We start from the raw sequence: 24,938 nt of genomic DNA on the forward strand, positions 1-24,938 counted from the left end.
GAGGAGGAGGAGGAAGCGGCGCCCAGCGAAGGCTCCTCCAAGTTCTCCCTCTACGAGGCTCGGCGGGGGGCAGCGCCTCGGCCAGCAGCTCTTCCTCCCCCCCGCCCTCCTCCTCCTCCTCCTCCTCCTCCTCTTCCTCCTCCTCCTCCTCCTCCTCTTCTTCCTCCTCCTCCGAGGACGAGAGCGCCGCCGAGGACCCCCCCGCGCCCCCGCGGCCCCCCACGCCCCAGCCGGGTGAGTGCCCCCCCCCCCGCCCCCCATTTTGGGGTCCCCCCGCCCCCACTTTGGGGTCCCCCCGCTGACGACCCCCCCCCTCTCCCCGCAGCGCCCCCCCCGCCGCCTCCGCCGCCGCCGCGCCCCTCGTCCCCCATCCCGCTGCTGCCCCCCCCAAGAAGCGCCGCAAGACCGTGCCCCCCGGCGAGGAGCCCCCCCCGGCGCCGCCGCCGCCGCCGCCCCCCACGCCGCTGCCGCCGCCGCCGCCCCCCACGCCGCCGGCACCGGCACCGGCGCCCCCCGCCCGCCCCCCCCCCGCCGCCGTCCCCCGCCGCCGCGGACCCCCCCCCGGCCCCCGCCGCCGCCGCCGCGGCCCGTCTGCAACCTGCCGGCCGACCACGCTTCCCTGGTCAAGAGCTGGGCCGAGGACTCGGGGGGCGGCGGCACCGGGGGCCCCCCCCCGGCGCCCCCCGCGCCGCCTGCCCCCCGCCCGCCCCCCCGCCGAGCGGCTGGGGGCCACCTCGCTGCTGGAGCTGGCCCGCGGCCCCCAGCCGGGGGGGACCTGGCGGTGCTGGCCACCATCGCCCTCAGCCGGGGGGGCAGCGAGGAGGAGGAGGAGGAGGAGGAAGAGGAGGAAGACGAGGAGGAGGGGGATGGCGGCGGCGGCGCCCCCCCCGCCCCGGCGGCCGCGCCCGCCCCGCGACCCCGCCGTCCTGCTGGAGCACAACTACGCCATGCCGGTGCGGGCTGGGCCCCCCCGCCGCGGCCCCCCCGAGAGCCCGGCGGCCGCCCCCCCCCCCCGCCGAAGCCCTGCGGCTGGAGCCGGCCGCCGCCGAGGTGCTGGAAGCCCCCGAGGAGGTGGTGGTGGAGGCCCCCCCCCGAGGCGGAGGGGCCCCCCGCGCCCCCCCTGCCGCCCCCGCCGGCCCCCCCGCCGCAAGCGCCATCGCCCCCCGCCGGCGCCCGCCTCCTCGGGGTCCAGCGAGAGCGAGGAGGAGGAGAGCAGCAGCGAGGAGGAGGAGGAGGAGGAGGAGGACGAAGAGGGGGCGCGGCGCTGGCTGCGGCCCCGCGGGCCCCCCCCGGCCCGGCGCTCGCCCCCGCCCCGCTCCTTCGCGCCCCGCAGCGAGTTCGAGCAGATGACCATCCTCTACGACATCTGGAGCGCGGGGCTGGACGCCGAGGACATGCGCTTCCTGCGCGTCACCTACGAGCGGCTGCTGCAGGAGGATAGCGGCACCCACTGGCTCAACGACACCCACTGGGTGCACCACACCGATATCCTTCCGCGGGCGGGGCGGCGGGCGCCGAGGGTGACGGGCGTTGGGCGCGGCGGCGCGGAGGTGGGCGTCGGCGGCGCGGGCGTTGGGCGCGATGGCGGGGTGGGGGTGGGCGTTGGGGTCGTGATTGTTGGGTGCGTTGGCGTTGGGGATGGCGGGATGGGGGTCGGGGTCAAGGGCGTTGGGTGCGTTGGCGTTGGGGACGTGGGGATGGGCGTTGGGGTCAAGGGCGTTGGGTGCGTTGGCGTTGGGGTCAAGGTTGTTGGGTATCGTTGGCACTGGGGTCAAGGGCATTGGGTATCGTTGACGTTGGGGACGTGGGGATGGTCGTTGGGGTCAAGGGCGTTGGGTGCGTTGGCGTTGGGGTCAAGGGCGTTGGGTATCGTTGACGTTGGGGTCAAGGGCGTCGGGTATCATTGACGTTGGGGACGTGGGGATGGGTGTTGGGGTCAAGGGCGTTGGGTGCGTTGGCGTTGGGGACATGGAGACGGGCGTTGGGGTCAAGGGCGTTGGGTATCGTTGACATTGGGGTCAAGGGCGTTGGGTATCGTTGGTGTTGCGGGTGTAGGGATGGTCGTTGGGGTCAAGGGTGTTGGATGCGTTGGCGTTGGGGTCAAGGGCGTTGGGTGCGTTGACATTGGGGTCAAGGGCGTTGGGTATTGTTGACGTTGGGGTCAAGGGCGTTGGGTATCGTTGGCGTTGGGGACGTGGGGATGGGTGTTGGGGTCAAGGGCATTGGGTGCGTTGGCATTGGGGTCATGGAGATGGGCGTTGGGGTCAAGGGCGTTGGGTGTCGTTGACGTTGGAGATGTGGGGATGGGCGTTGGGGTCAAGGTTGTTGGGTATCGTTGATGTTGGGGTCAAGGGCGTTGGGTGCATTGGCGTTGGGGACGCGGAGGTGGTCACCGAGGTCGTGGTCGTCGGGGCCGTGAGCACCGGGGCCGTGGTCGCTGGGTGCTGGGGCCACGGGGGCGGGCGTCGGGGCCGCGGGCGTTGGGCGCACGAGCACCGGGCCCCCGGAGGTGGCTTTGGGGACGCGGAGGCGGACGTTGGTCCCTTGACGGTGGCACTGACGAGGACGAGCAGCCCGCGGCGGCGGCGGCGGTGGCCGGAGGCGCGGGAGCACCGGACGGGCAGCGCCCGCAGCGAGGGCTACTACCCAATCAGCCGGCGGGAGAAGGCGCGCTACCTGCACCCCTGCCCCGCCCCCCCCCCCGGACCCCGACGCCCCCGACACCCAGGTAAGGGCGCGGGGGGGGCGGCGGCCCGGCGGGCGGCCCCCCGCCGCGGCCCCCTCCCCACGGCGTTGGTCCCGGCAGGGCCCCAACCGCGTGCTGTCGGAGCGGCGCTCGGAGCAGCGGCGCCTGCTGAGCGCCATCGGCTCGGCCGCCCTCCTCGACAGCGACCTGCTGAAGCTCAACCAGCTCAAGGTGGGGGCGGGGCGAGCGGGGGGCGGGGCGGGGGGCGGGGCCGGGCCCCGACCTCGTGGCTCCCGTGTCCTGGGGGGCCTCCACGCCCTGGGGGGCCTCCACGCCACGCCCGCGTCCTCCACGTCCCCGGTGTCCCTCTTGCCGTGCCCATGTACTCCATGTCCTCCATGCCACGCCCGCGTCCTCCACGCCACGCCCGCGTCCTCCATGTCCCTGGTGTCCCTCTTGCCGTGCCCATGTCCTCTGTGTCCTCCACGCCACGCCCGTGTCCTCCACGTCCCCGTTGTCCCTCTTACCACGTCCGTGTCCCTCTTGCCGTGCCCACGTCCTCCATGTCCTCGGTGTCCTCCATGCCACGCCCGTGTCCTCCATGTCCCCGTTGTCCCTCTTGCCATGCCCGCATCCTCCAGACCCATGTCCTCCACGTCCGTGTCCTCCACGCCACGCTCGTGTCCTCCGTGTCCCCCTTGTCCCTCTTGCCACGTCCACGTCCCTCTTTCCTTGCCAACGTCCTCCATGTCCTCCACGTCACACCCACGTTCTCCGTGTCCCCGTTGTCCCTCTTGCCGTGCCCATGTCCTCCACGTCCGTGTCCTTCATGCCCTGCCAATGTCCTCCGTGTCCTCCATGTCCTCCATGCCACGCTCGTGTCCTCCATGTCCCCGGTGTCCCTCTTGCCACGCCAATGTCCTCCATGTCTTTCATGTCCTCCATGTCCTCCACACCATGCCCATGTCCTCCATGTCACACCCATGTCCTCCACGTCCCCAGTGTCCCTCTTGCCACGTCCACGTCCCTCTTGCCGTGCCCATGTCCTCCGTGTCATTGGTGTCCTCCACGCCACGCCCGTGTCCTCCACGTCCCCGGTGTCCCTCTTGCCGTCCCCCTGTCCCCTGGGCCGTGTCCCCAGTGCCACCGGCGTGTCCCCTGGACGTCCCCCACCGGTGACGCGCGTGTCCGTCCCCCCCCCAGTTCCGGAAGAAGCGGTTGCGGTTCGGGCGGAGCCGCATCCACGAGTGGGGGCTCTTCGCCATGGAGCCCATCGCCGCCGACGAGATGGTCATCGAGTACGTGGGGCAGAACATCCGCCAGGTCAGCCCCGCCCCCCGCGCCTCCCGCGGCCACCTCCCCCGCCCCGCGGACCACCAAGGGCCCCGCGGCCACCTCCGCCGCCCCGCGGACCACCAAGGGCCCTTGGTGGCCACCTCCACTGCCCTGGGGACCCCTGAACACCCCGTGGCCACCTCCACCGCCCCGCGGACCCCTGAGCACCCCATGGCCACCTCCAGCACCCTTGGTGGCCACCAAGCACCTCCTGGGCACCTCCCATCTCCTTTGGTGGCCACCAAGGACCCCCTGGTCCCCTCCCACCTCCTTTGGTGGCCACCAAGGACCTCGTGGTCCCCTCCCATCTCCTTTGGTGGCCACCCAGCACCTCCTGGTCCCCTCCCATCTCCTTTGGTGGCCACCCAGCACCTCCTGGTCCCCTCCCACCTCCTTTGGTGGCCACCAAGGACCTCGTGGTCCCCTCCCACCTCCTTTGGTGGCCACCCAGCACCTCCTGGTCCCCTCCCATCTCCTTTGGTGGCCACCAAGGACCCCCTGGTCCCCTCCCACCACCCTTGGTGGCCACCAAGCACCTCCTGGGCACCTCCCATCTCCTTTGGTGGCCACCAAGGACCCCCTGGTCCCCTCCCACCTCCTTTGGTGGCCACCAAGGACCTCGTGGTCCCCTCCCATCTCCTTTGGTGGCCACCCAGCACCTCCTGGTCCCCTCCCATCTCCTTTGGTGGCCACCAAGGACCCCCTGGTCCCCTCCCACCACCCTTGGTGGCCACCAAGCACCTCCTGGTCCCCTCCCACCTCCTTTGGTGGCCACCCAGCACCCCCTGGTCCCCTCCCCCCCCGGCGCCCCCCAGGCCCCTCCCCCACGTGCCGGCGCCCCCCAGGTGGTGGCCGACATGCGGGAGAAGCGCTACGTGCAGGAGGGCATCGGCAGCAGCTACCTCTTCCGGGTGGACCACGACACCATCATCGACGCCACCAAGTGCGGCAACCTGGCCCGGTTCATCAACCACTGCTGCACGGTGAGCGGGGGTCCCCGCGGCCCCGCCGGGGCGGCGCCGGCCGCCGGCGCGGCGCTGACCGCCTCCCCTCCCCCAGCCCAACTGCTACGCCAAGGTGATCACCATCGAGGCGCAGAAGAAGATCGTCATCTACTCGAAGCAGCCCATCGGGGTCAACGAGGAGATCACCTACGACTACAAGTTCCCCATCGAGGACACCAAGATCCCCTGCCTGTGCCGCACCGAGAGCTGCCGCGGCACCCTCAACTAGCCCCGGGCCGGCCGCCGGCGCGCCGCTGCCCCGGACGGGGCCGCCGCGGTTGGCGCGGGGCCGCCGCCGTCGGCGCGAGGTTGCCGCGTCGTCGCCACGGTTGACGTGGGGCCACCATGGTTGGCGTGAGGTTGCCGCTGCGGTTGCCGCGTCGTCACCACGGTTGACGTGGGGCCACCATGGTTGGCGTGAGGTTGCCGTGTCGTCACCACAGTTGCCCTGTCGTCACCATGGTTGACGTGGGGCCACTGCGGTTGGCGTGGGGCCACCATGGTTGGCGTGAGGTTGCCGCCGCGGTTGACGTGTCATCACCACAGTTGGCATGGGGCCACCGCGGTTGGCGTGAGGTTGCCGCGTCATCACGGTTGACGTGGGGCCACCGCGGTTGGTGTGAGGTTGCCACCGCAGTTGTCGTGTCATCACCACGGTTGACGTGGGGCCACCATGGTTGGCGTGAGGTTGCCCTGTCGTCACCACGGTTGACGCGGGGCCACTGCGGTTGGCGTGGGGCCACCATGGTTGGCGTGAGGTTGCCGCCGCGGTTGACGTGTCATCACCACAGTTGACGTGGGGCCACCGCGGTTGGCTTGAAGTCGCCACGGTTGGTGTGGGACCACCGTGGTTGGCGTGAGGTTGCCGCGTCCTCGCCGCGGTTGGCATGAGGCCGCCGCGGTTGGCTTGAAGCCAGGTGGTTGGCGTGTCGCCACCGTTGGCGTGAGGTTGCCGCCGCGGTTGGCGCGTTGTCGCCGCGGTTGACGTGTTGCCATGGTTGGCGTGAGGTTGCCGCCGCGGTTGGCGCGTTGTCGCCGCGGTTGACGAGTTGCCATGGTTGGCGTGAGGTTGCCGCCGCGGTCGGCGCGTTGTCACTGCAGTCGATGTCACCAAGGTTGGCGCGGTGCCGCGGTTGGCGTTGGCGTGGTTGCCGTGAGGTTGCCGCGGTCGACGTGAGGTCGTCGAGGTTGGCGCGAGGCCGCCGCCGGAGCTGACGTCGCGTCACCGGGGCTGGCGCGGCGCTGCGGTTGGCGTGATGGCGCTGCGGTTGGCGCGAGGTCCCCGCCCTTGGCGCGGCGGTGACGTCACGCTTGCTATGACATCACGCGGTTGCCGTGAGGTCACCGCCGTTGCTGTGACGTCACCACGGTTGCCTCGCCGCCGCCACCGTGCTTGCCACGATGTCATCACCACGGTCGCCAGGACACCGCCGCCACGACGTCGCCGCCGTGCTTGCTGTGATGTCGTCACCGCGGTCGCCGCTGGGTCGCCGGGACACCGTCGCCGCCGTGATGTCACCGCCGCGGCCCCCCCCCCCCCCCGCCCTTGAGTCGCCGCGACAACAGCGACGGTGACGCGCTCGCCGCCTGGCCGCCCCCCCCCCCCCGCCTCCCCCCCCGCGCCGTGGCACCGCGGGAGGCGAGCGCCGTGACATCACCGCGGCCGCCGTGACATCACCGCGGCCCCTCCCTTTTCCCCCGGAGAAGGCTCTTTCTTCCTTGGCTGTTTCTTGTAGAAACTCGGGGCGCGGCCGGGGGGGGGGCCGAGACCCCCGGGGGGGGGGGGGGGGGGGGTCGCGCCCCTCCCCCCCGCCCCTCCCCCGCCCCCCCCCGGGGCCTCCCCTCCCCCCCCGGCTCTGTAAATCCCCCCGGGGGGGGGCGACCCCTGTAAATGCCCCCCCTGTACATATGTTGATACGGGGGCGCCCCCGGGCCCCCCCTTTTTATAAAGTGGCCACCGAGCTTTGAGCCGCCTGCGCCCCGAAATTGGGGGGGGGGGGGGCTGAAATGGGGGGGGGGGGCGGCTCTGGGGGCCGGGGGGGTCCCCGAAGTTTGGGGGGTTCCTGATATCTGGGGGGGGGGGGCGGGGTCGGGGGGGGGGGGGGGGCTGAAATATGGGGGGGGTCCCCTGAAAGTTGGGGGGTCCCTGGGTTCTGGGGGGGGGGGCCTGAAATATGGGGAGGGGTCCCCGAAATTTGGGGGGGTCCCTGATATTTCGGGGGGGGGGGGCCCTGAAATTTGGGGGGGGGACCCCGGGGGTTTGGGGGGGGGGTCCCCGAAATTTGGGGGGTTCCTGAAATTTGGGGGGGGGGGCAGGGATTTGGGGGGCGGTCCCCGAAATCTGGGGGGGGGTCCGGGGGGGCCCCCTGAAATTTGGGGGGGGGTCCCTGGGGTCTGGGGGGGGGGGGGGCTGAAATTTGGGGGGGTCCCTGGGGTCCGGGGGGGGGGGGCCTGAAATTTGGGGGGGGGTCCCTGGGGTCTGGGGGGTCCCTGATATTTGGGGGGGGGGCCCGGGGTCTGGGGGGGTCCCCGACACTGGGGGGGGCCCTGATCTTTCGGGGGGGGGGGCCCTGAAATTTGGGGGGGGGCTGAGGAAACACCCCGGGGTCTGGGGGGGTCTCTGGCATTGGGGGGGGTCCGGCATTTGGGGGGGGGGGTCCCTGGGGTCTGGGGGGGGGTCCCCGGGGTCTGGGGGGGTCCCCAAGATTGGGGGGGGGGCCCCTAAATCCGGGGGGGGGGGGGGGGGGGGGGGGTCGCGGCGTTGGGGGGGTCCCGAAATCGGGGGGGGGGGGGGGGGGGGTCGCGGCGTTGGGGGGGGCCCGAAATCGGGGGGGGGGGGGGGGGGCGGTGTTGGGGGGGGCCCGAAATCGGGGGGCGTCCGGGGAGGGAGGGGGGGGGAGAGGCGGAGCCAAGGGGGCGTGGCTGGGCGGGGGGGCGTGGCTTCTGTGCGAGCCAATGAGAGCGGAGCGCGGGAAGGGGCGGTGCTTCGGGCGGGTGGGCGTGGTCAGCGCGGAGCCGGGCGTGGCGTCGTCAGGCCCCGCCCCGGAAGGGGAAGCGTGGCGGCGTCGCGCCGTTGCCACGGCAACGACGGGGGGGGGGGGAGGCGCCGGCGGGGTAGGGCCGCGGCCGCCATGGCGGGGGGACCCGGGGGTCCCGGGGGGGGGAACCGGGGTCCCGGGGGTCCCGGGGGGTCGGGGGGGTCCCGGGGGGGTCCCGGGGGTCGGGGGGGGGTCGCAGGGCTCCGGGGGGGGGGGGGACGGGGATAGGCCTCACCCCGGATAGGCCTCACCCCGGGGCGGGGCCCAGGCCTCGCTCTAGGCCTCACCCCCCCCCCCCCGCCCTTTTCCCGTCACATGGCTCCCCTCCCCCCCTTGACGTCATCGTTTCCCCCTCCCCTCCCCCCCTTCCCGGACGCCCCGGTCCCCCCCCCCCCCCCCCCCCCGCCATCGGCCTTGGCCCCGGGCGGCCCCTCCCCCTCCCCCTCCCCGGGGCGGCGCCCTCGGGGCCGGGAGAGAAAAGGGGGCCCCGGGCCGGGGGGAGGGGAGGGGGCGCCGGGAGGATGGAGCCGCCCCCCGGGGACCGCGACCCCCGCCCCGAGCCCCAGGTACCCGCGGGGGGGAGGGGCGCCCCCGGGTCCCGGGGGGGGGGAGGGGAAGGGGGGGGGCCCGGGCGTCCGGACCCACGCCTATAGGGGGTTCAGGAACCCGGACCCACGTCTATAGGGGACCCGGGCGTCCGGACCCACGTCTATAGGGGGTTCAGGAACCCGGACCCACGTCTATAGGGGATCCAGGCGTCCGGACCCACTTCTATAGGGGGTTCAGGAGTCCGGGCCCACTTCTATAGGGCACCGGGGCGTCCGGACCCACATCTATAGGGCACCGGGGCATCCGGACCCACATCTATAGGGGGTTCGGGGATGCGGAACCACGTCTATAGGGGGTTCAGGAACCCAGACCCACTTCTATAGGGGACCCGGGCGTCCGGACCCACTTCTATAGGGCACTGGGGAACCCAGACCCACTTCTATAGGGGACCCGGGCATCCGGACCCACATCCGTGGGGTACTCAGGCGTCTGGACCCACGTCTATATGGGGCCAGGGGCTCTGGACCCACGTCTATAGGGGGTTCAGGAGTGCGGACCCACGTCTATAGGGGAGTTGGGAGTCCGGACCCACGTCTATAGGGGACCCGGGCGTCTGGACCCACGCCTATAGCGGGTTCAGAAGTCCGGACCCACGTCTATAGGGGAGCTGGGAGTCTGGACCCACTTCTATAGGGGATCCAGGCGTCCGGACCCACGCCTATAGCGGGTTCAGAAGTCCGGACCCACGTCTATAGGGGACCCGGGCGTCCGGACCCACGTCTATAGGGGGCCAGGGAGTCCGGAGCCACGTCTATAGGGGGCCAGGGAGTCCGGACCCACACCCCTTGACCTATAGGGGGGACCCAGGTGCCCGGGGTGCCCCCGCCGCGGGTGCTGGTGCCGTGGGTGCCGGTGCCGTGGGTGCCGGAGCTGTGGGGTGCCCCATGGTGGGTGACGGCGGTGCGGGTGCTGGTGCTGTGGGGTGACGGTGCCATGGGGCAGCCCCATGGTGGGCGCCGGTGCTGTGGGGCAGCCGTACCGTGGGCGCCGGTGCCGTGGGGCAGCCGTACCGTGAGTGATGGTGCCATGGGGCAGCCGTACCGTGGGTGCCGGTGCCGTGGGTGCCCCATGGCGGGCGCCGGTGCCGTGGGGCAGCCGTACCGTGGGCGCCGGTGCCGTGGGGCAGCCGTACCGTGAGTGATGGTGCCATGGGGCAGCCGTACCGTGGGTGCCGGTGCCGTGGGTGCCCCATGGCGGGCGCCGGTGCCGTGGGGCAGCCGTACCGTGGGCGCCGGTGCCGTGGGGCAGCCGTACCGTGGGCGCCGGTGCGGTGGGTGCCCCACGGCGGATGCCAGTGCCATGAGGCAGCCCCATGGCGGGTGCCGGTGCCATGGGGCAGCTGTACCATGGGCGCCAATGCCATGGGGCAGCCGTACCATGGGTGCCGGTGCCGTGGGGCAGCCGTACCGTGGGCGCCGGTGCTGTGGGTGCCCCACGGCGGGTGCCGGTGCCATGGGGCAGCCGTACCATGAGTGATGGTGCCATGAGGCAGCCCCACGGCGGGTGCCGGTGCGGTGGGTGCCCCACGGCGGGTGCCGGTGCCGTGGGGCAGCCCCACGGCGGGTGCCGGTGCGGTGGGTGCCCCACGGCGGGTGACGGCGCCCCGGTCGGGCAGGGCCTGGTGTTCGTGGTGACGGGCGGCTGCGGGTTCCTGGGCTCGCACCTGGTGCGGCTGCTGCTGGAGCAGGAGCCCGAGCTGCGGGAGCTGCGCGTCTTCGACCTCCGCATCGACCCCGCCGCCCTCCCCCCGCTGCACGGTAGGGGGGCCCGGGGGGGCCCGGGGTGACCCCCACCCCACATCCAGGGGGTCCCAGGGGGGGTCCCAGGGGTCTGGGGGGGGGTCCGGGGGTCCTGGGGGGGGTCCCAGGGGTCCCGGGGGGTCCCAGGGGCCCGGGGTGACCCCCACGCCACATCCAGGGGGGTCCCAGGGGTCCCAGGGGTCTGGGGAGACCCCCACCCCATATCCAGGGGGGTCCCGGGGGGGGGTCCCAGGGGTCTGGGGGGGTCCCAGGGGGGGTCCCGGGGGTCTGGGGGGGTCCCAGGGGGTCCCAGGGGTCCGGGGAGACCCCCACCCCATATCCAGGGGGTCCCAGGGGGGGTCCCAGGGGTCTGGGGGGGGGTCCGGGGGTCCTGGGGGGGGTCCCAGGGGTCTGGGGGGTCCCAGGGGCCCGGGGGTGACCCCCACCCCACATCCAGGGGGGGTCCCAGGGGTCCCAGGGGTCTGGGGAGACCCCCACCCCATATCCAGGGGGGTCCCAGGGGGGGTCCCAGGGGTCTGGGGGGGGGGGGTCCGGGGGTCCCAGGGGGGGTCCCAGGGGTCCCAGGGGGGGTCCCAGGGGGGGTCCCAGGGGTCCCAGGGGGGGTCTCAGGGGTCCCAGGGGGGGTCCCAGGGGGGGTCCCAGGGGGGGTCTCAGGGGTCCCAGGGGGGGTCCCAGGGGGGGGTCCCGGGGGGCCCCGGGGGTCCGGGGGTCCCGGGTGACGCCCGGCCGCCGGCAGGGCAGCGGGCGCGGGTGCGGCTGGTGCAGGGGGACGTGGGGGACGCGGGGGCGGTGGGGCGGGCGCTGGCGGGGGCCCACGCCGTGCTGCACGCCGCCTCCCTCGTCGACGTCTGGGGCCGCGCCAGCCCCGAGGCCATCGCCCGCGTCAACGTCCAGGGTCAGGCGGGGGCTCCGGGGGGCTCCGGGGGGCTCCGGGGGGCTATGGGGGGCCTGGGGGGCTATGGGGTGGCCTGGGGGGCTATGGGGTGGGTTGGGGGTCTATAGGGTGGGTTGGGGGTCTATGGGGTGGCCTGGGGGGCTCCGGGGGGCTCCGGGGGGCTATGGGGGGCCTGGGGGGCTATGGGGTGGCCTGGGGGGCTATGGGGTGGGTTGGGGGTCTATAGGGTGGCCTGGGGGTCTATGGGGGGCCTGGGGGGCTATGGGGTGGCCTGGGGGGCTATGGGGTGGGTTGGGGGTCTATAGGGTGGCCTGGGGGGCTATGGGGTGGCCTGGGGGTCTATGGGGGGCCTGGGGAGCTATGGGGTGGGTTGGGGGTCTATAGGGTGGCCTGGGGGTCTATGGGGGGCCTGGGGGGCTATGGGGTGGGTTGGGGGTCTATGGGGTGGCCTTGGGTTCTATAGGATGGCCTGGGGGTCTATGGGGGGCCTGGGGGGCTATGGGGTGGGTTGGGGGTCTATAGGGTGGCCTGGGGGGCTATGGGGTGGCCTGGGGGTCTATGGGGGGCCTGGGGGGCTATGGGGTGGGTTGGGGGTCTATAGGGTGGCCTGGGGGGCTATGGGGTGGCCTGGGGGGCTATGGGGTGGGTTGGGGGTCTATGGGGTGGCCTTGGGTTCTATAGGATGGCCTGGGGGTCTATGGGGGGCCTGGGGAGCTATGGGGTGGGTTGGGGGGCTATGGGGTGGCCTTGGGGTCTATGAGGGGCTATGGGGTGGGTTGGGGGGCTGTGGGCATCCCTGGGGGGCTGTGGGGCTCCCTGGGGGGCTGTGGGGGCTGTGGGGTGGGTTGGGGGTCTATGGGGTGGCCTAGAGGTCTATGGGGTGACCTAGGGGGCTATGGGGAGCCTGGGGGGCTGTGGGGGTCTGTGGGGCTGGGTGTGGGGCCTGGGGGTCTGTGGGGGTCTGTGGGGCTGGGTGTGGGGCTGGGGGGTCTGTGGGGGTCTGTGGGGCTGGGTGTGGGGCTGGGGGGTCTGTGGGGTGTCTGTGGGGCTGGGTGTGGGGCTGGGGGGTCTGTGGGGGTCTGTGGGGCTGGGTGTGGGGCTGGGGGCCCCCTGCTGACCCCCGTCCGTGCCCCCCAGGGACGAAGAACGTGATCGCGGGCTGCCGGGCGCAGGGCGTGCGCTGCCTCGTCTACACCAGCAGCATGGAGGTGGTGGGGCCCAACACCCGCGGGGACCCCTTCCTGCGGTACGGACCCCCCGCTGCCCCACGGCGCCCCACAGCTGCCCCATAGCGACCCACAGCGACCCCCAGCTGCCCACGGCGACCCACAGTGACCCCCACCTGCCCCACGGCGCCCCACAGCTGCCCCATAGCGACCCACAGCGACCCCCAGCTGCCCACGGCGACCCACAGTGACCCCCACCTGCCCCACGGCGCCCCACAGCTGCCCCATAGCGACCCACAGCGACCCCCAGCTGCCCACGGCGACCCACAGTGACCCCCACCTGCCCCACGGCGACCCCACCTGCCCCACAGCGACCCCCAGCGACCCCCAGCTGCCCCATAGTGACCCCAGCTGCCCCACAGCGACCCCAGCTGCCCCACAGCAGCCCCCCGCTGCCCCATAGCATCCCACAGCTGCCCCACAGCGACCCCAGCTGCCCCACACTGACCCCCCGCTGCCCCACGGCGACCCCCAGCTGCCCCACACTGCCCCACAGTGACCCCAGCTGCCCCACAGCAACCCCCAGCTGCCCCATAGCGACCCCAGCTGCCCCATAGTGACCCACAGCTGCCCCACGGCGACCCCCCGCTGCCCCATAGTGACCCCCAGCTGCCCCACGGCGACCCCAGCTGCCCCATAGCGACCCCAGCTGCCCCATAGTGACCCCAGCTGCCCCACAGCAACCCCCAGCTGCCCCACGGCGACCCCAGCTGCCCCATAGTGACCCCCAGCTGCCCCACGGTGACCCACAGCTGCCCCACAGCAATCCACAGCTGCCCCACGGCGACCCCAGCTGCCCCACAGTGACCCCCAGCTGCCCCATAGTGACCCACAGCGACCCTAAGCTGCCCCATAGTGACCCACAGCTGCCCCATAGCGACCCAGCTGCCCCACACTGACCCCCCGCTGCCCCACGGCGACCCCAGCTGCCCCACAGCAGCCCCCCGCTGCCCCATAGCATCCCACAGCTGCCCCATAGCGACCCCAGCTGCCCCACGGCGACCCCCAGCTGCCCCACACTGACTCCCCGCTGCCCCACAGTGACCCCCAGCTGCCCCATAGTGACCCACAGCTGCCCCATAGTGACCCACAGCTGCCCCACGGCGACCCCAGCTGCCCCACGGCGACCCCTGTGTCCGGGCCCCCCCGACCTCGCCCCACTCCGAGCCTCCCCCCCCCACATCTGCACCCCAACGAGGGGCTGGGGGGTGGGGGTGGGGCCCGCCCCCCTGACCCCCCCGCCCCCCCAGGGGGGACGAGGACTCCCCGTACCCCGTCCGGCACACGGAGCCCTACCCCCTCAGCAAGGCCCAGGCCGAGCGGCTCGTCCTGGAGGCCAACGGCAGCCCCGTGAGTCCGGGGGTCCGGGGGGGCTGGGGGGTCCTGGGGGGTCTGGGGGGGACTTGGGGGTCTGGGGGGGCTTGGGGGTCCGGGGGGTCTGGGGGGTCCCGGGGGTCCCGGGGGTCTGGGGGGACTTGGGGGGCTTGGGGGTCCTGGGGGGTCCGGGGGGTCTGGGGGACTTGGGGGTCTTGGGGGTCCGGGGGACTTGGGGGTCCCGGGGGGACTTGGGGGGACTTGGGGGTCTTGGGGGTCCGGGGGACTTGGGGGTCCCGGGGGGACTTGGGGGGACTTGGGGGGCTTGGGGGTCCGGGGGGACTTGGGGGTCCGGGGGGTCTGGGGGGGCTTGGGGGTCCTGGGGGGGCTTGGGAGTCCGGGAGGTCTCGGGGGACTTGGGGGTCCGGGGGGTCCGGGGAGACTTGGGGGTCCCAGGGGGACCTGGGGGGCTTGCGGCTCCGGGGGGTGCCAGCCCCCCGGGACCGGCGCGGTGGCCGCAGGTGGCCGGGGGCGGCCGGCTGGTGACGGTGGCCCTGCGCCCCACGGGGATCTATGGGGAGCGGCACCCGCTGATGGCCCAGTTCTACCGGCGGGGGAAGGCGGCCGGGGGGTGGCTGCCCCGCACCCTCCCGCCCCACGCCGAGCACGGCCGCGTCTACGCCGGTGAGCCCTGCCCCACGGCCGCCCCACGGCCACCCCACGGCGCCCTCCGCCCCGGAAACACCCCTCGAGCCCTGCCCCACGCCCAGCCCCGCGCCCTCTCCTCTGCCCCACACCCAGCCCCATATCCTCCCCCCGGCCCCACACCCAGCCCCACACCCTCTTCTGCCCCACACCCAGCCCCATATCCTCCCCCTGGCCCCACACCCAGCCCCACACCCCAGGGCTCCCCGCCCCACACCCAGCCCCACACCCAGCCCCACAGCCCAGGGCTCCCCGCCCCACACCCAGCCCCACGCCCAGCCCCACAGCCCAGGGCTCCCCGCCCCACACCCAGCCCCACACCCCAGGGCTCCCCGCCCCACACCCAGCCCCACACCCAGCCCCACACCCCAGGGCTCCCCGCCCCACACCCAGCCCCACACCCAGCCCCACAGCCCAGGGCTCCCCGCCCCACACCCAGCCCCACACCCAGCCCCACACCCAGCCCCACACCCAGCCCCACAGCCCAGGGCTCCCCGCCCCACACCCAGCCCCACACCCAGCCCCACAGCCCAGGGCTCCCCGCCCCACACCCAGCCCCACACCCAGCCCCACAGCCCAGGGCTCCCCGCCCCACGCCCAGCCCCACAGCCCAGGGCTCCCCGCCCCACGCCGCGCCCCACGCCTCCCCCCCGCAGGCAACGTGGCCTGGATGCACGTGCTGGCGGCGCGGGCGGCTCGCCAGCGCCCGGCCTCGGTGGCCGGGGAAGTTTTCTTCTGCTACGACGCCTCCCCCTACGCCGCCTACGAGGAGTTCAACATGCTGCTGCTGGGGCCGGCGGGCCTGCGCCTGGGCGGCCCCCGGCCCCCGCCGGCCCTGCTGGCCCTCCTGGCCCACCTCAACGCCGGGCTGCGGGCCCTGCTGCGGCCCCTCTGCCCCTACGCCCCCCTCCTCAACCCCTACACCCTGGCCGTCGCCTCCACCCCCTTCAGCGTCCGCACCGACAAGGCTCAGCGCCGCTTCGGCTACCAGCCCCTCTTCTCCTGGGAGCAGGCGCGCCGGCGCACCGTCAGCTGGATCCGGCAGCTCGACGCCCCGTGAGTCCGCGCGTCTCCGTCCCCCGGCTCCCCTCCCGCTCCCCGGCGCCGGCCGGGGCGGGTTTCGCGTCCCACCCCGATCCCGGGCGCGATCCAGGCCGGGTCTTGGCTCAGACCCTGATCCTGGGTGCGATCCAGGCCGGGCCTTAGCTCAGACCCCAATCCCGGATGGGATCCAGGCCGGGTCTTGGCTCAGATCCCAATCCCAGATGGGATCCAGGCCGGGTTTCACCTCCCACCCTGATCCTGGGTGCGATCCAGGCCGGATCTTGGCTCCAACCTTGATCCCGGGTGCGATCCAGGCCGGGTTTTGGCCCCATCCCCGATCCCGGGTGCGATCCAGGCCAGGCCTTAGCTCAGACCCCGATCCCAGATGGGATCCAGGCCGGGTTTTGGCTCAGACCCCGATCCCGGATGGGATCCAGGCCGGGTTTCAGCTCCCACCCTGATCCCGAGTCCGATCCAGGCCGGGCCTTAGCTCAGACCCCAATCCCGGGTGCGATCCAGGCCGGGTTTTGGCCCTGATCCAGGCCGGGTTTGGGGCCCGATCCCGGCGGATCCAGGCCGGGTTTTGGCCCTGATCCAGGCCGGGTTTGGGGCCCGATCCCGGCGGATCCAGGCCGGGGTTTGGCCCTGATCCAGGCCGGGTTTGGGGCCCGATCCCGGCGGATCCAGGCCGGGTTTTGGCCCTGATCCAGGCCGGGTTTGGGGCCCGATCCCGGCGGATCCAGGCCGGGGTTTGGCCCTGATCCAGGCCGGGTTTGGGGCCCGATCCCGGCGGATCCAGGCCGGGTTTGGCCCTGATCCAGGCCGGGTTTGGGGCCCGATCCCGGCGGATCCAGGCCGGGGTTTGGCCCTGATCCAGGCCGGGTTTTCCCCCCCCAGCTCCAGCTCCGAGCCCTGACCCAGCCCGGGCCCCGCCCCCCGCCGGCCCCGCCCCCGGCCTCGCCTCCCATTGGCTGCAGCCGGGACCACGCCCAGGATCCGCCTCCGGGGTTTCCCCCCCGCCCCCTCATCACCGCGCTCATTTGCATCTCATTATCCCCGCCGCCAATTAAAGGAGCCTCCCGCCCCCACCCCTGTGTCTGCGTCCTCCCTTGGGGGCGTGGCCGGGGGGGAGGGGCGTGGCCAGGCGCTGGGCCCCACCCCCGGAGGGGGCGGGGCTTGGGCTGCCCCACCCCGGGTTCGGGGCTCGGCCCCGCCCCTTCCCGTCCGTCCAGGATGGCGTCGGGGGCGGCGCAGGCCCATGGCCGCCGGGCAAACCAACATGGCCGCTGGGCAAACCAACATGGCCGCCGGGCGCACCAACATGGCCGCCGAGCAAACCAACATGGCCGCCGGGCAAACCAACATGGCCGCCGGGCAAACCAACATGGCCGCCGGGCGCACCAACATGGCCGCCGGGCAAACCAACATGGCCGCCGGGCGGAGAGTGAGCGGCAAAACCAAGATGGCCGCCCGGCCCCACCCCAGCCACGAATCCAAGATGGCCGCCGGGCGCCACCCGGCCAATGAGAGCGGCGTGGCCTCGCGGCGTGGCGAATCCAAGATGGCCGCCCGGCTCCACCCACCTGCCCCACCCAAGATGGCCGCCGGGCGCCGCCTGACCGACCTGGACGCCGCGGCGCCGTGGAGCGAGGGGCACGCCTAGGGCGGCCATCTTGGAGTGGGCGGAGCCGTGGGCGGCCATCTTGGGGTGGGCAGCGGGCGGCCATCTTGGGGTGGAACGGGCCAAGGGCGGCCATCTTGTGGGCAGGCGGAGGGCGGCCATCTTGGGGCGGGCAGGGCTGAGGGCAGCGGATTGGCTGGGCCGAGGGCGGCCATCTTGGCGCAGGCAGGGATGAGGGCGGCCATATTGGGGCGGGCAGGGCTGAGGGCAGCGGATTGGCTGGGCCGAGGGCGGCCATCTTGGCGCAGGCAGGGCTGAGGGCGGCCATATTGGGGTGGGCAGGGCTGAGGGCAGCGGATTGGCTGGGCTGAGGGCGGCCATCTTGGGGTGGGCAGGTGGAGGGCGGCCATCTTGGGGTGGGCAGGGCTGAGGGCAGCGGATTGGCTGGGCTGAGGGCGGCCATGTTGGGGTGGGCAGGGCTGAGGGCAGCGGATTGGCTGGGCTGAGGGCGGCCATGTTGGGGCGGGCAGGGCTGAGGGCAGCGGATTGGCTGGGCTGAGGGCGGCCATATTGGGGTGGGCAGGTGGAGGGCAGCGGATTGGCTGGGCTGAGGGCGGCCATGTTGGGGCGGGCAGGGCTGAGGGCAGCGGATTGGCTGGGCTGAGGGCGGCCATGTTGGGGTGGGCAGGGCTGAGGGCGGCCATGTTGGGGTGGGCAGGTGGAGGGCGGCCATGTTGGGGCGGGCAGGGCCAGACTGGCAGCCTCCGGGAGGCCCAGTGGCCCCACTGGGTGTGGTCCCCGCACCAGTTGCGTCCCTGGAGCCCTGGGAGGGTCTCGCTGGGGCGGTCGCACCAGTTTGGCTCCTTGGCGGCCATCTTGGGCCGCTTGACCATACCGGCCTGGCCTGTGGGGGAGCATCGGTGGCCAGATTGGGCTGGGCAATGAGACCGGTGGTGGCCAAACGAGCTTCTCGCCGGCGGCCATCTTGGCCTGGCAGCCAGCGCCCAAGCTGGGCAGCCATCTTGGCTCGGTGCCCCCACTTGGGCGGCCATCTTGGCTTGGGCCCAGGGTGGGAGGCGGTAGCCATGAGCCAGTTCAGCACCGGTAGCCGTCTTGTGTGGCTGGCGGCCATGTTGGGTTGCTTCTCCCCCTGGGAGCGCTTGGGCGGCCATCTTGGATCGGTCAGCGGCAGGAGACCACCGTGGCATCGAGCGGGCGAGCTGGTGGCCATCTTGGATCGGGCGGCGCATCTCGGATCCGGGCAGCCATCTTGGAAAGGGCAGTGCTAATTAGTGGGGGGGGGGGGGGGGGGGGGGGTCGCCCCGGGAGGGACCCACGGGTGACGGACGGGGGGTGGGGGTCCCTTGCGGTGTGGGGTTTGTTTTTTTTTTTTTTTGGACTCAAAGCTTTGGGTTTTTTCGTTGTTTTTTTATATAAAACTAAGAAAACAAACGCATTAAAAATAAGAAATATTGCAGGTTGCCGACGGAAACAATGCAAAGAGCCGCGCCCTTCGGGGGGGCCCGGGCGGCCGGGTCCGCTTCCTGCGCCGCCATCAACAGGAAGCCACGGCGGTTATTTCGGGGCGGGGGGAGACGGACGTGGCCTGGACGCCGGGGCCGCTGGTAGCCAAGGGGTCCCGTTGGGGGTCCGGCAGCTCCTCCATGGCCACTGAGTCAGTGGTGGCTTGGAAGGTGCTGAGCGTTGCTTCCCCTTGCTCGGTGGCCGCGGTGGCCACCAAGGGTTGGGCCGTCGGGCCCCCAGCGCCGCAGCCGTCGTCTTCGTGGAGCTGAACCGGCCCAGCCCATGGCCCGAAGGACGTGGAGCCCGAGCGGTGCCGGCGGCAGCAGAGCCACGCCACCACCACCAGCCCCAGGACCACCAGCGCGACCACCACCACCACCACCACCACCACCCACCGCCACGAGCTCTCCTGGGGGGCTGGCAGAGCCACCGTCGTGGTGGCCTTCAGGGCTGGTCGGTGGCTGGTGATGGCCTCCACGGGCAGGTCGTGGCCAGTGGTGGTCTTCAAAGCTGGTCGGCGGCTGGTGGTGGTCTTCAAGGCTGGCTGGTGGCCGGTGGTGGTCTTCAAGGCTGGCTGGTGGCCGGTGGTGGTCTTCAAGGCTGGTTGGTGGCCCGTGGTGGTCTCCAAGGCTGGGTGGTGGCCCATGGTGGTCTCCAAGGCTGTTTGGTGGCCAGTGGTGGTCTCCAAGGCTGGATGGTGGCCCGTGGTGGTCTCCAAGGCTTGGTGGTGGCCCGTGGTGGTCTCCAAGGCTGGATGGTGGCCCGTGGTGGTCTCCAAGGCTTGGTGGTGGCCCGTGGTGGTCTCCAAGGCTGGGTGGTGGCCGGTGGTGGTCTCCAAAGTTGACTGGAGGCTGGTGGTGGCCTTCAGGACCGGTTGCTGACCATTGGTGGTCTTCAAGACCCGTTGGTAGCCCTTGGTGGTCACTGGGACTTGATGGTGGCTGGTGGTGGACTCCAGGGACCTCATGGAGGTGGTGGGGGCCATCAGGGCCAGCGAGGGGGCACTGGTGGCCACCACAGCCGGTTCAGCGCTGTAGGTGACCACTGCAGCTGATTGGTGGTCCGTGGTGGCCAAAGCGGACGTTTTGGAGCTGGTGGTGGCCATCGAGGCTTCCTGGTGCTGCGTGGTGGCCGGCGGGGCCACGGTGGCGTCCTCCAGGGTGGCCTTGGCGGTCTGCGCCAGCGGGGCGGCGCCGGAGGCCAGGAGGGCGCAGAGGGCGATGGCCAGATGAGCTGGGGGGTGGCCCCCCATGGCCCTGGGCTGGGGGTGGCACCTGTGGGACCGCAGGAGGCCGTCACCCCGGTGGGGTCCCCCCGGCACCCTTGGGTGCCCGACAGCACCCTTGGGACCCCCACCTCCCCACAGCACCCTTGGGTCCTCCATGGCACCCTTGGGACCCCCACGTACCCACAGCCCCCTTGGGTGCCCGACAGCACCCTTGGGACCCCCAACTCCCCACAGCACCCTTGGGTCCTCCATAGCACCTTTGGGTCCCCCAAGTCCCCACAGCCCCCTTGGGACCCCCACGTACCCACAGCACCCTTGGGACCCCCACGTACCCACAGTACCCTTGGGACCCCCCAAGTCCTTGGGTGCTCCACAGCCCCCTTGGGACCCCCATGTACCCACAGCACCCTTGGGTCCCCAAAGTCCCCACAGCCCCCTGGGACCCCCACGTACCCACAGCACCCTTGGGTGCCCCACAGCCCCCTTGGGACCCCCAACTCCCCACAGCACCCTTGGGACCCCAAAGTCCCCACAGCCCCCTGGGACCCCCAAGTCCCCACAGCACCCTTGGGTGCTCCACAGCCCCCTTGGGACCCCCAGGTCCCCCTTGGGACCCCCAATTCCCCACAGCCCCCTTCGGACCCCCGACTCCACACAGCACCCTTGGGTCCTCCATGACACCCTTGGGTGCCCCACAGCACCCTTGGGTCCCCCAACTCCCCACAGCCCCCTTGGGTGCCCAACAGCACCCTTGGGACCCCCAACTCCCCACAGCACCCTTGGGTCCCCCAAGTCCCCACAGCCCCCCTGGGACCCTCACGTACCCACAGCACCCTTGGGACCCCCCCAAGTCCTTGGGTGCTCCACAGCACCCTTGGGTCCCCCAAGTCCCCGCAGCCCCCTTGGGACCCCCACGTACCCACAGCACCCTTGGGTGCCTGACAGCACCCTTGGGACCCCCACGTACCCACAGCCCCCTTGGGACCCCCAACTCCCCACAGCACCCTTGGGACCCCCACGTACCCACAGCCCCCTTGGGTGCCCCACAGCCCCCTTGGGACCCCCAACTCCCCACAGCCCCCTTGCGTGCCCAACAGCCCCCTTGGGACCCCCGTGTTCCTCTTGGGACCCCCAAGTCCCCACAGCCCCCTTGGGTGCCCCATAACCCCCACGGGACCCCAAACACCCCATGGCACCCTTGGGTGCTCCAAGACCCCCCCTCCCCCCAGCCCCCCCGGGTGCCCCCCAACCTCCACCCCGGTACCTGCGGGGCGGCGGCCGTTGGCGGGGATGGCGCGAGCGCGGCGTCCGCAGGAAGCGGGGAGCGCGGGGAGGAAGCGCCGCCCAGGGCGGGGCCCCAACGGTTCCGGGGGGCCCCCACACTTAGGGGGCTGGCAGCAGTTTTGGGGCGCCCCATAGGTCCTGGGAGATGATGGCGGTTTCGGGGCGCCCCATAGATGCTGGGAGATGATGGCGGTTTCGGGGCGCCCCATAGATGCTGGGAGACACTGGCGGTTTTGGGGTGCCCCATAGATCTGGGGAGACATGGTTGGATCCGGGGCACCCCATAGGTCCTGGGAGATGATGGCGGTTTCAGGGCGCCCCATAGATGCTGGGAGATGATGGCGGTTTCAGGGCGCCCCATAGATCCTGGGAGATGATGGCGGTTTCGGGGAGCCCCATAGATCCAGGGAGACGCTGTCAGTTTTGGGGCGCCCCATAGAGCTGGAAAGATGCCATCAGATTTGGGGCGCCCCATAGGTCCTGGGAGATGATGGCGGTTTCGGGGCGCCCCATAGATGCTGGGAGATGATGGTGGTTTCGGGGCGCCCCATAGGTCCTGGGAGATGATGGCGGTTTCGGGGCGCCCCATAGATGCTGGGAGATGATGGCGGTTTTGGGGAGCCCCATAGATGCTGGTTTAGGCCGTGGTCCTGATTGGTGCTTTCAGGTGGTCCCAGGGCTCCTGATTGGTGGTTTCGAGGTGCTGCCATGGCTCCCGGTTGGCGGTTTCAAGACTCAATCCTGATTGGTCCCTTCGGGGCACCCCAGAGTCCTGATGGGCCATTTCAGGTGCACGCCATTGGCGGTTTCTGGGCACCCCACGGCTCCTCATTGGGGGTCTCAAGACCCCCCACACTCCTGATTGGTTAATTTTTGTGGTACCCCACGCTCTGACATCACAGTGTCGGGGTTCTCCGTGGCTCCTGATTGGTCGGTTCGGGGCACGGTCCCCACTGGTGGTTTCAGGGCCCCCCCATGGCTCCGAATTGACGGTTTCAGGGCCCCCCACGGCTCCGATTGGTGGTTTCAGGGCCCCCCACGGCTCCCGATTGGTGGTTTCAGGGCCCCCCACGGCTCCCGATTGGTGGTTTCAGGGCCCCCCACGGCTCCGATTGGTGGTTTCAGGGCCCCCCACAGCTCCTGATTGGTGGTTTCAGGGCCCCCCACGGCTCCGATTGGCTCTTTCGGGGCGCCCCACGGATTCGGAGGGGGGGGGCGGTTGTGGGGCTGCCCCACGGAGCCGGTTTCGGGGTGCCCCTACCCCCCTCGACGCTGGAAGAAGCCCCCGATGTCCTGCAGGGTGACGTGGGGCTGGGGGGGCCCCGGGGGGGGTCCCCAGGTGGGAGAGGGGGAGGGGGGCTCCTCGTCGCCCCACGGCGGAGGAGGGGCGCCCCATAGCTCGGGGGGGGGGCGGGGGGCCCCCCCGCAGCAGGCGCTGGCACAGCAGCCCCCCCGCCACCACCATGGCCCCCCCCAGCGCCCCCAGCCCCACCATGGCCCACAGGCAGCGGCTGCAGGGGGGGGCCCAATCCTGGGGCTGCGCCGTGGGGCGCCCCACGGCCCCCGCGACCCACAGCAGCGGCAGAGCCCACAGCGGGGACATGGCCGGGGGTTGGGGGGGGCTCTGTGGGGCTGGGGGGGCCCTAGAGGGTTCCTAAGGGCTTGCTATGGGGCGGGGGGGCCCTGTGGGGCCCCTAAGGGGTTGCTATGGGGCTCTGTGGGGCCGGGGGACCCCTATGGGGCCCCTAAGGGGCTGCTATGGGGCTCTATGGGGCAGGGGAGCCCTATGGGGCCCCTAAGGGCTTGCTATGGGGCTGAGGGAGCCCTATGGGGCCCCTAAGGGGCTGCTATGGGGCTCTATGGGGCTGGGGGAGCCCTGTGGGGCCCCTAAGGGGCTGCTATGGGGCTCTATGGGGCTGGGGGAGCCCTGTGGGGCCCCTAAGGGGCTGCTATGGGGCTCTATGGGGCGGGGGAGCCCTATGGGGCCCCTAAGGGGTTGCTATGGGGCTCTATGGGGCTGAGGGAGCCCTATGGGGACTGTAAAGGGCTGCTATGGGGCTCTATGGGGCTGGGGGCGACCTAGGGGTCTGGGAGGGGCTATGGGGTTCCTACAGAGCCGCTATGGGGCCCTTAAGGGGCTGCTATGGGGCTGGGGGGACCCTAAGGGGTCCCTATAGGGCTGCTATGGGGCTGGGGGGGACCCTAAGGGGTCCCTATAGGGCTGCTATGGGGCTGGGGGGACCCTATGGGGCCCAGAGGGCTGCGGGGGGGGGGCAGGGACAGGGCTCACCTGTGCCAGCGGGGGGCCGTGGGGCCCTGCGAGGTGCCGTGGGTCGCTATGGGGCCCGACGCCGGTGCCCCACGACAGCTCTCTTCCGCCCTCCGCGTCACCCGGGCAGAACCTGCCCCCCCCAGCCGCGGCGTGGGGCCCGGGCGCCCGCGTTCCCCCTCCCCGGATGCCTGGGCCCCGTCGGCGCCTGGGGCACCCAACCCCAACCCGGGACCCCCGGCTTTCAGTGGGGCGCTGGGGGCGGCGGGGCGGAAAGGCTATGGGGTGCTATGGGGGTGTTGGGTGGGGAGATGGGGGGTCTGGGGGGGTCTATGGGGTGCTAAGGGGGTGTTGGGTGGGGAGATGGGGTGTCTGGGGGGGTCTATGGGGTGCTGGGGGGGTCTATGGGGTGCTATGGGGGTGTTGGGTGGGGAGATGGGGGGTCTGGGGGGGTCTATGGGGTGCTGGGGGGGTCTATGGGGTGCTGGGGGGGTGTTGGGTGGGGAGATGGGGGGTCTGGGGGGGTCTATGGGGTGCTGGGGGGGTCTATGGGGTGCTATGGGGGTGTTGGGTGGGGAGATGGGGGGTCTAGGGGGGGTCTATGGGGTGCTGGGGGGGTCTATGGGGTGCTATGGGGGTGCTGGATGGGTCTATGGGGTGTCTAGGGGGGTCTATGGGGTGCTGGGGGGGGTCTATGGGGTGCTAAGGGGGTGTTGGGTGGGGAGATGGGGTGTCTGGGGGGGTCTATGGGGTGCTGGGGGGGTCTATGGGGTGCTATGGGGGTGTTGGGTGGGGAGATGGGGTGTCTGGGGGGGTCTATGGGGTGCTGGGGGGGTCTATGGGGTGCTATGGGGGTGTTGGGTGGGGAGATGGGGGGTCTGGGGGGGTCTATGGGGTGCTGGGGGGGTCTATGGGGTGCTGGGGGGGTGTTGGGTGGGGAGATGGGGGGTCTGGGGGGGTCTATGGGGTGCTGGGGGGGTCTATGGGGTGCTATGGGGGTGTTGGGTGGGGAGATGGGGGGTCTAGGGGGGGTCTATGGGGTGCTGGGGGGGTCTATGGGGTGCTATGGGGGTGCTGGATGGGTCTATGGGGTGTCTAGGGGGGTCTATGGGGTGCTGGGGGGGGTCTATGGGGTGCTAAGGGGGTGTTGGGTGGGGAGATGGGGTGTCTGGGGGGGTCTATGGGGTGCTGGGGGGGGTCTATGGGGTGCTATGGGGGTGTTGGGTGGGGAGATGGGGGGTCTAGGGGGGTCTATGGGGTGCTGGGGGGGGTCTATGGGGTGCTATGGGGGTGTTGGGTGGGGAGATGGGGTGTCTGGGGGGGTCTATGGGGTGCTGGGGGGGGTCTATGGGGTGCTGGAGGGGTCTGTGGGGTGCCTGGGGCATCTGTGGGGTGT

General features: G+C 72.2%; 3 protein-coding genes across 3 annotated transcripts; 2 read left to right on the top strand and 1 right to left on the bottom strand.

Moving 5' to 3' along the window:
* Positions 1-628: 628 nt before the first annotated feature.
* On the top strand, positions 629-6,975 carry LOC309601327 (histone-lysine N-methyltransferase SETD1A-like). The gene is given in 7 exon segments (XM_082334272.1): positions 629-1,485; positions 2,558-2,694; positions 2,696-2,728; positions 2,807-2,917; positions 3,890-4,009; positions 4,867-5,004; positions 5,081-6,975. Coding segments are annotated over 7 exon segments (1,332 nt in total). The 5' UTR covers positions 629-866; the 3' UTR covers positions 5,255-6,975.
* A 1,542-nt stretch (positions 6,976-8,517) lies between these two features.
* On the top strand, positions 8,518-16,694 carry HSD3B7 (hydroxy-delta-5-steroid dehydrogenase, 3 beta- and steroid delta-isomerase 7). Its single transcript, XM_082334300.1, has 8 exons — positions 8,518-8,629; positions 10,288-10,429; positions 11,169-11,327; positions 12,465-12,573; positions 13,804-13,903; positions 14,389-14,551; positions 15,229-15,628; positions 16,514-16,694. The coding sequence occupies exons 1-8, from the start codon at positions 8,585-8,587 to the stop codon at positions 16,530-16,532; spliced, it is 1,137 nt and encodes a 378-aa protein (XP_082190426.1). The 5' UTR covers positions 8,518-8,584; the 3' UTR covers positions 16,533-16,694.
* A 2,030-nt stretch (positions 16,695-18,724) lies between these two features.
* Positions 18,725-21,662, bottom strand: ACRV1 (acrosomal vesicle protein 1). The gene is made up of 2 exons (XM_082334299.1): positions 21,254-21,662; positions 18,725-20,035 (listed from the first exon to the last, which is right to left on the bottom strand). The coding sequence occupies exon 2, from the start codon at positions 20,011-20,013 to the stop codon at positions 18,793-18,795; it is 1,221 nt and encodes a 406-aa protein (XP_082190425.1). The 5' UTR covers positions 20,014-20,035; positions 21,254-21,662; the 3' UTR covers positions 18,725-18,792.
* Positions 21,663-24,938: the final 3,276 nt, after the last annotated feature.

This window comes from Platalea leucorodia (assembly GCF_965183815.1).
Source record: "Platalea leucorodia genome assembly, chromosome: 32".
Taxonomy (NCBI): Eukaryota; Metazoa; Chordata; class Aves; order Pelecaniformes; family Threskiornithidae; genus Platalea; species Platalea leucorodia.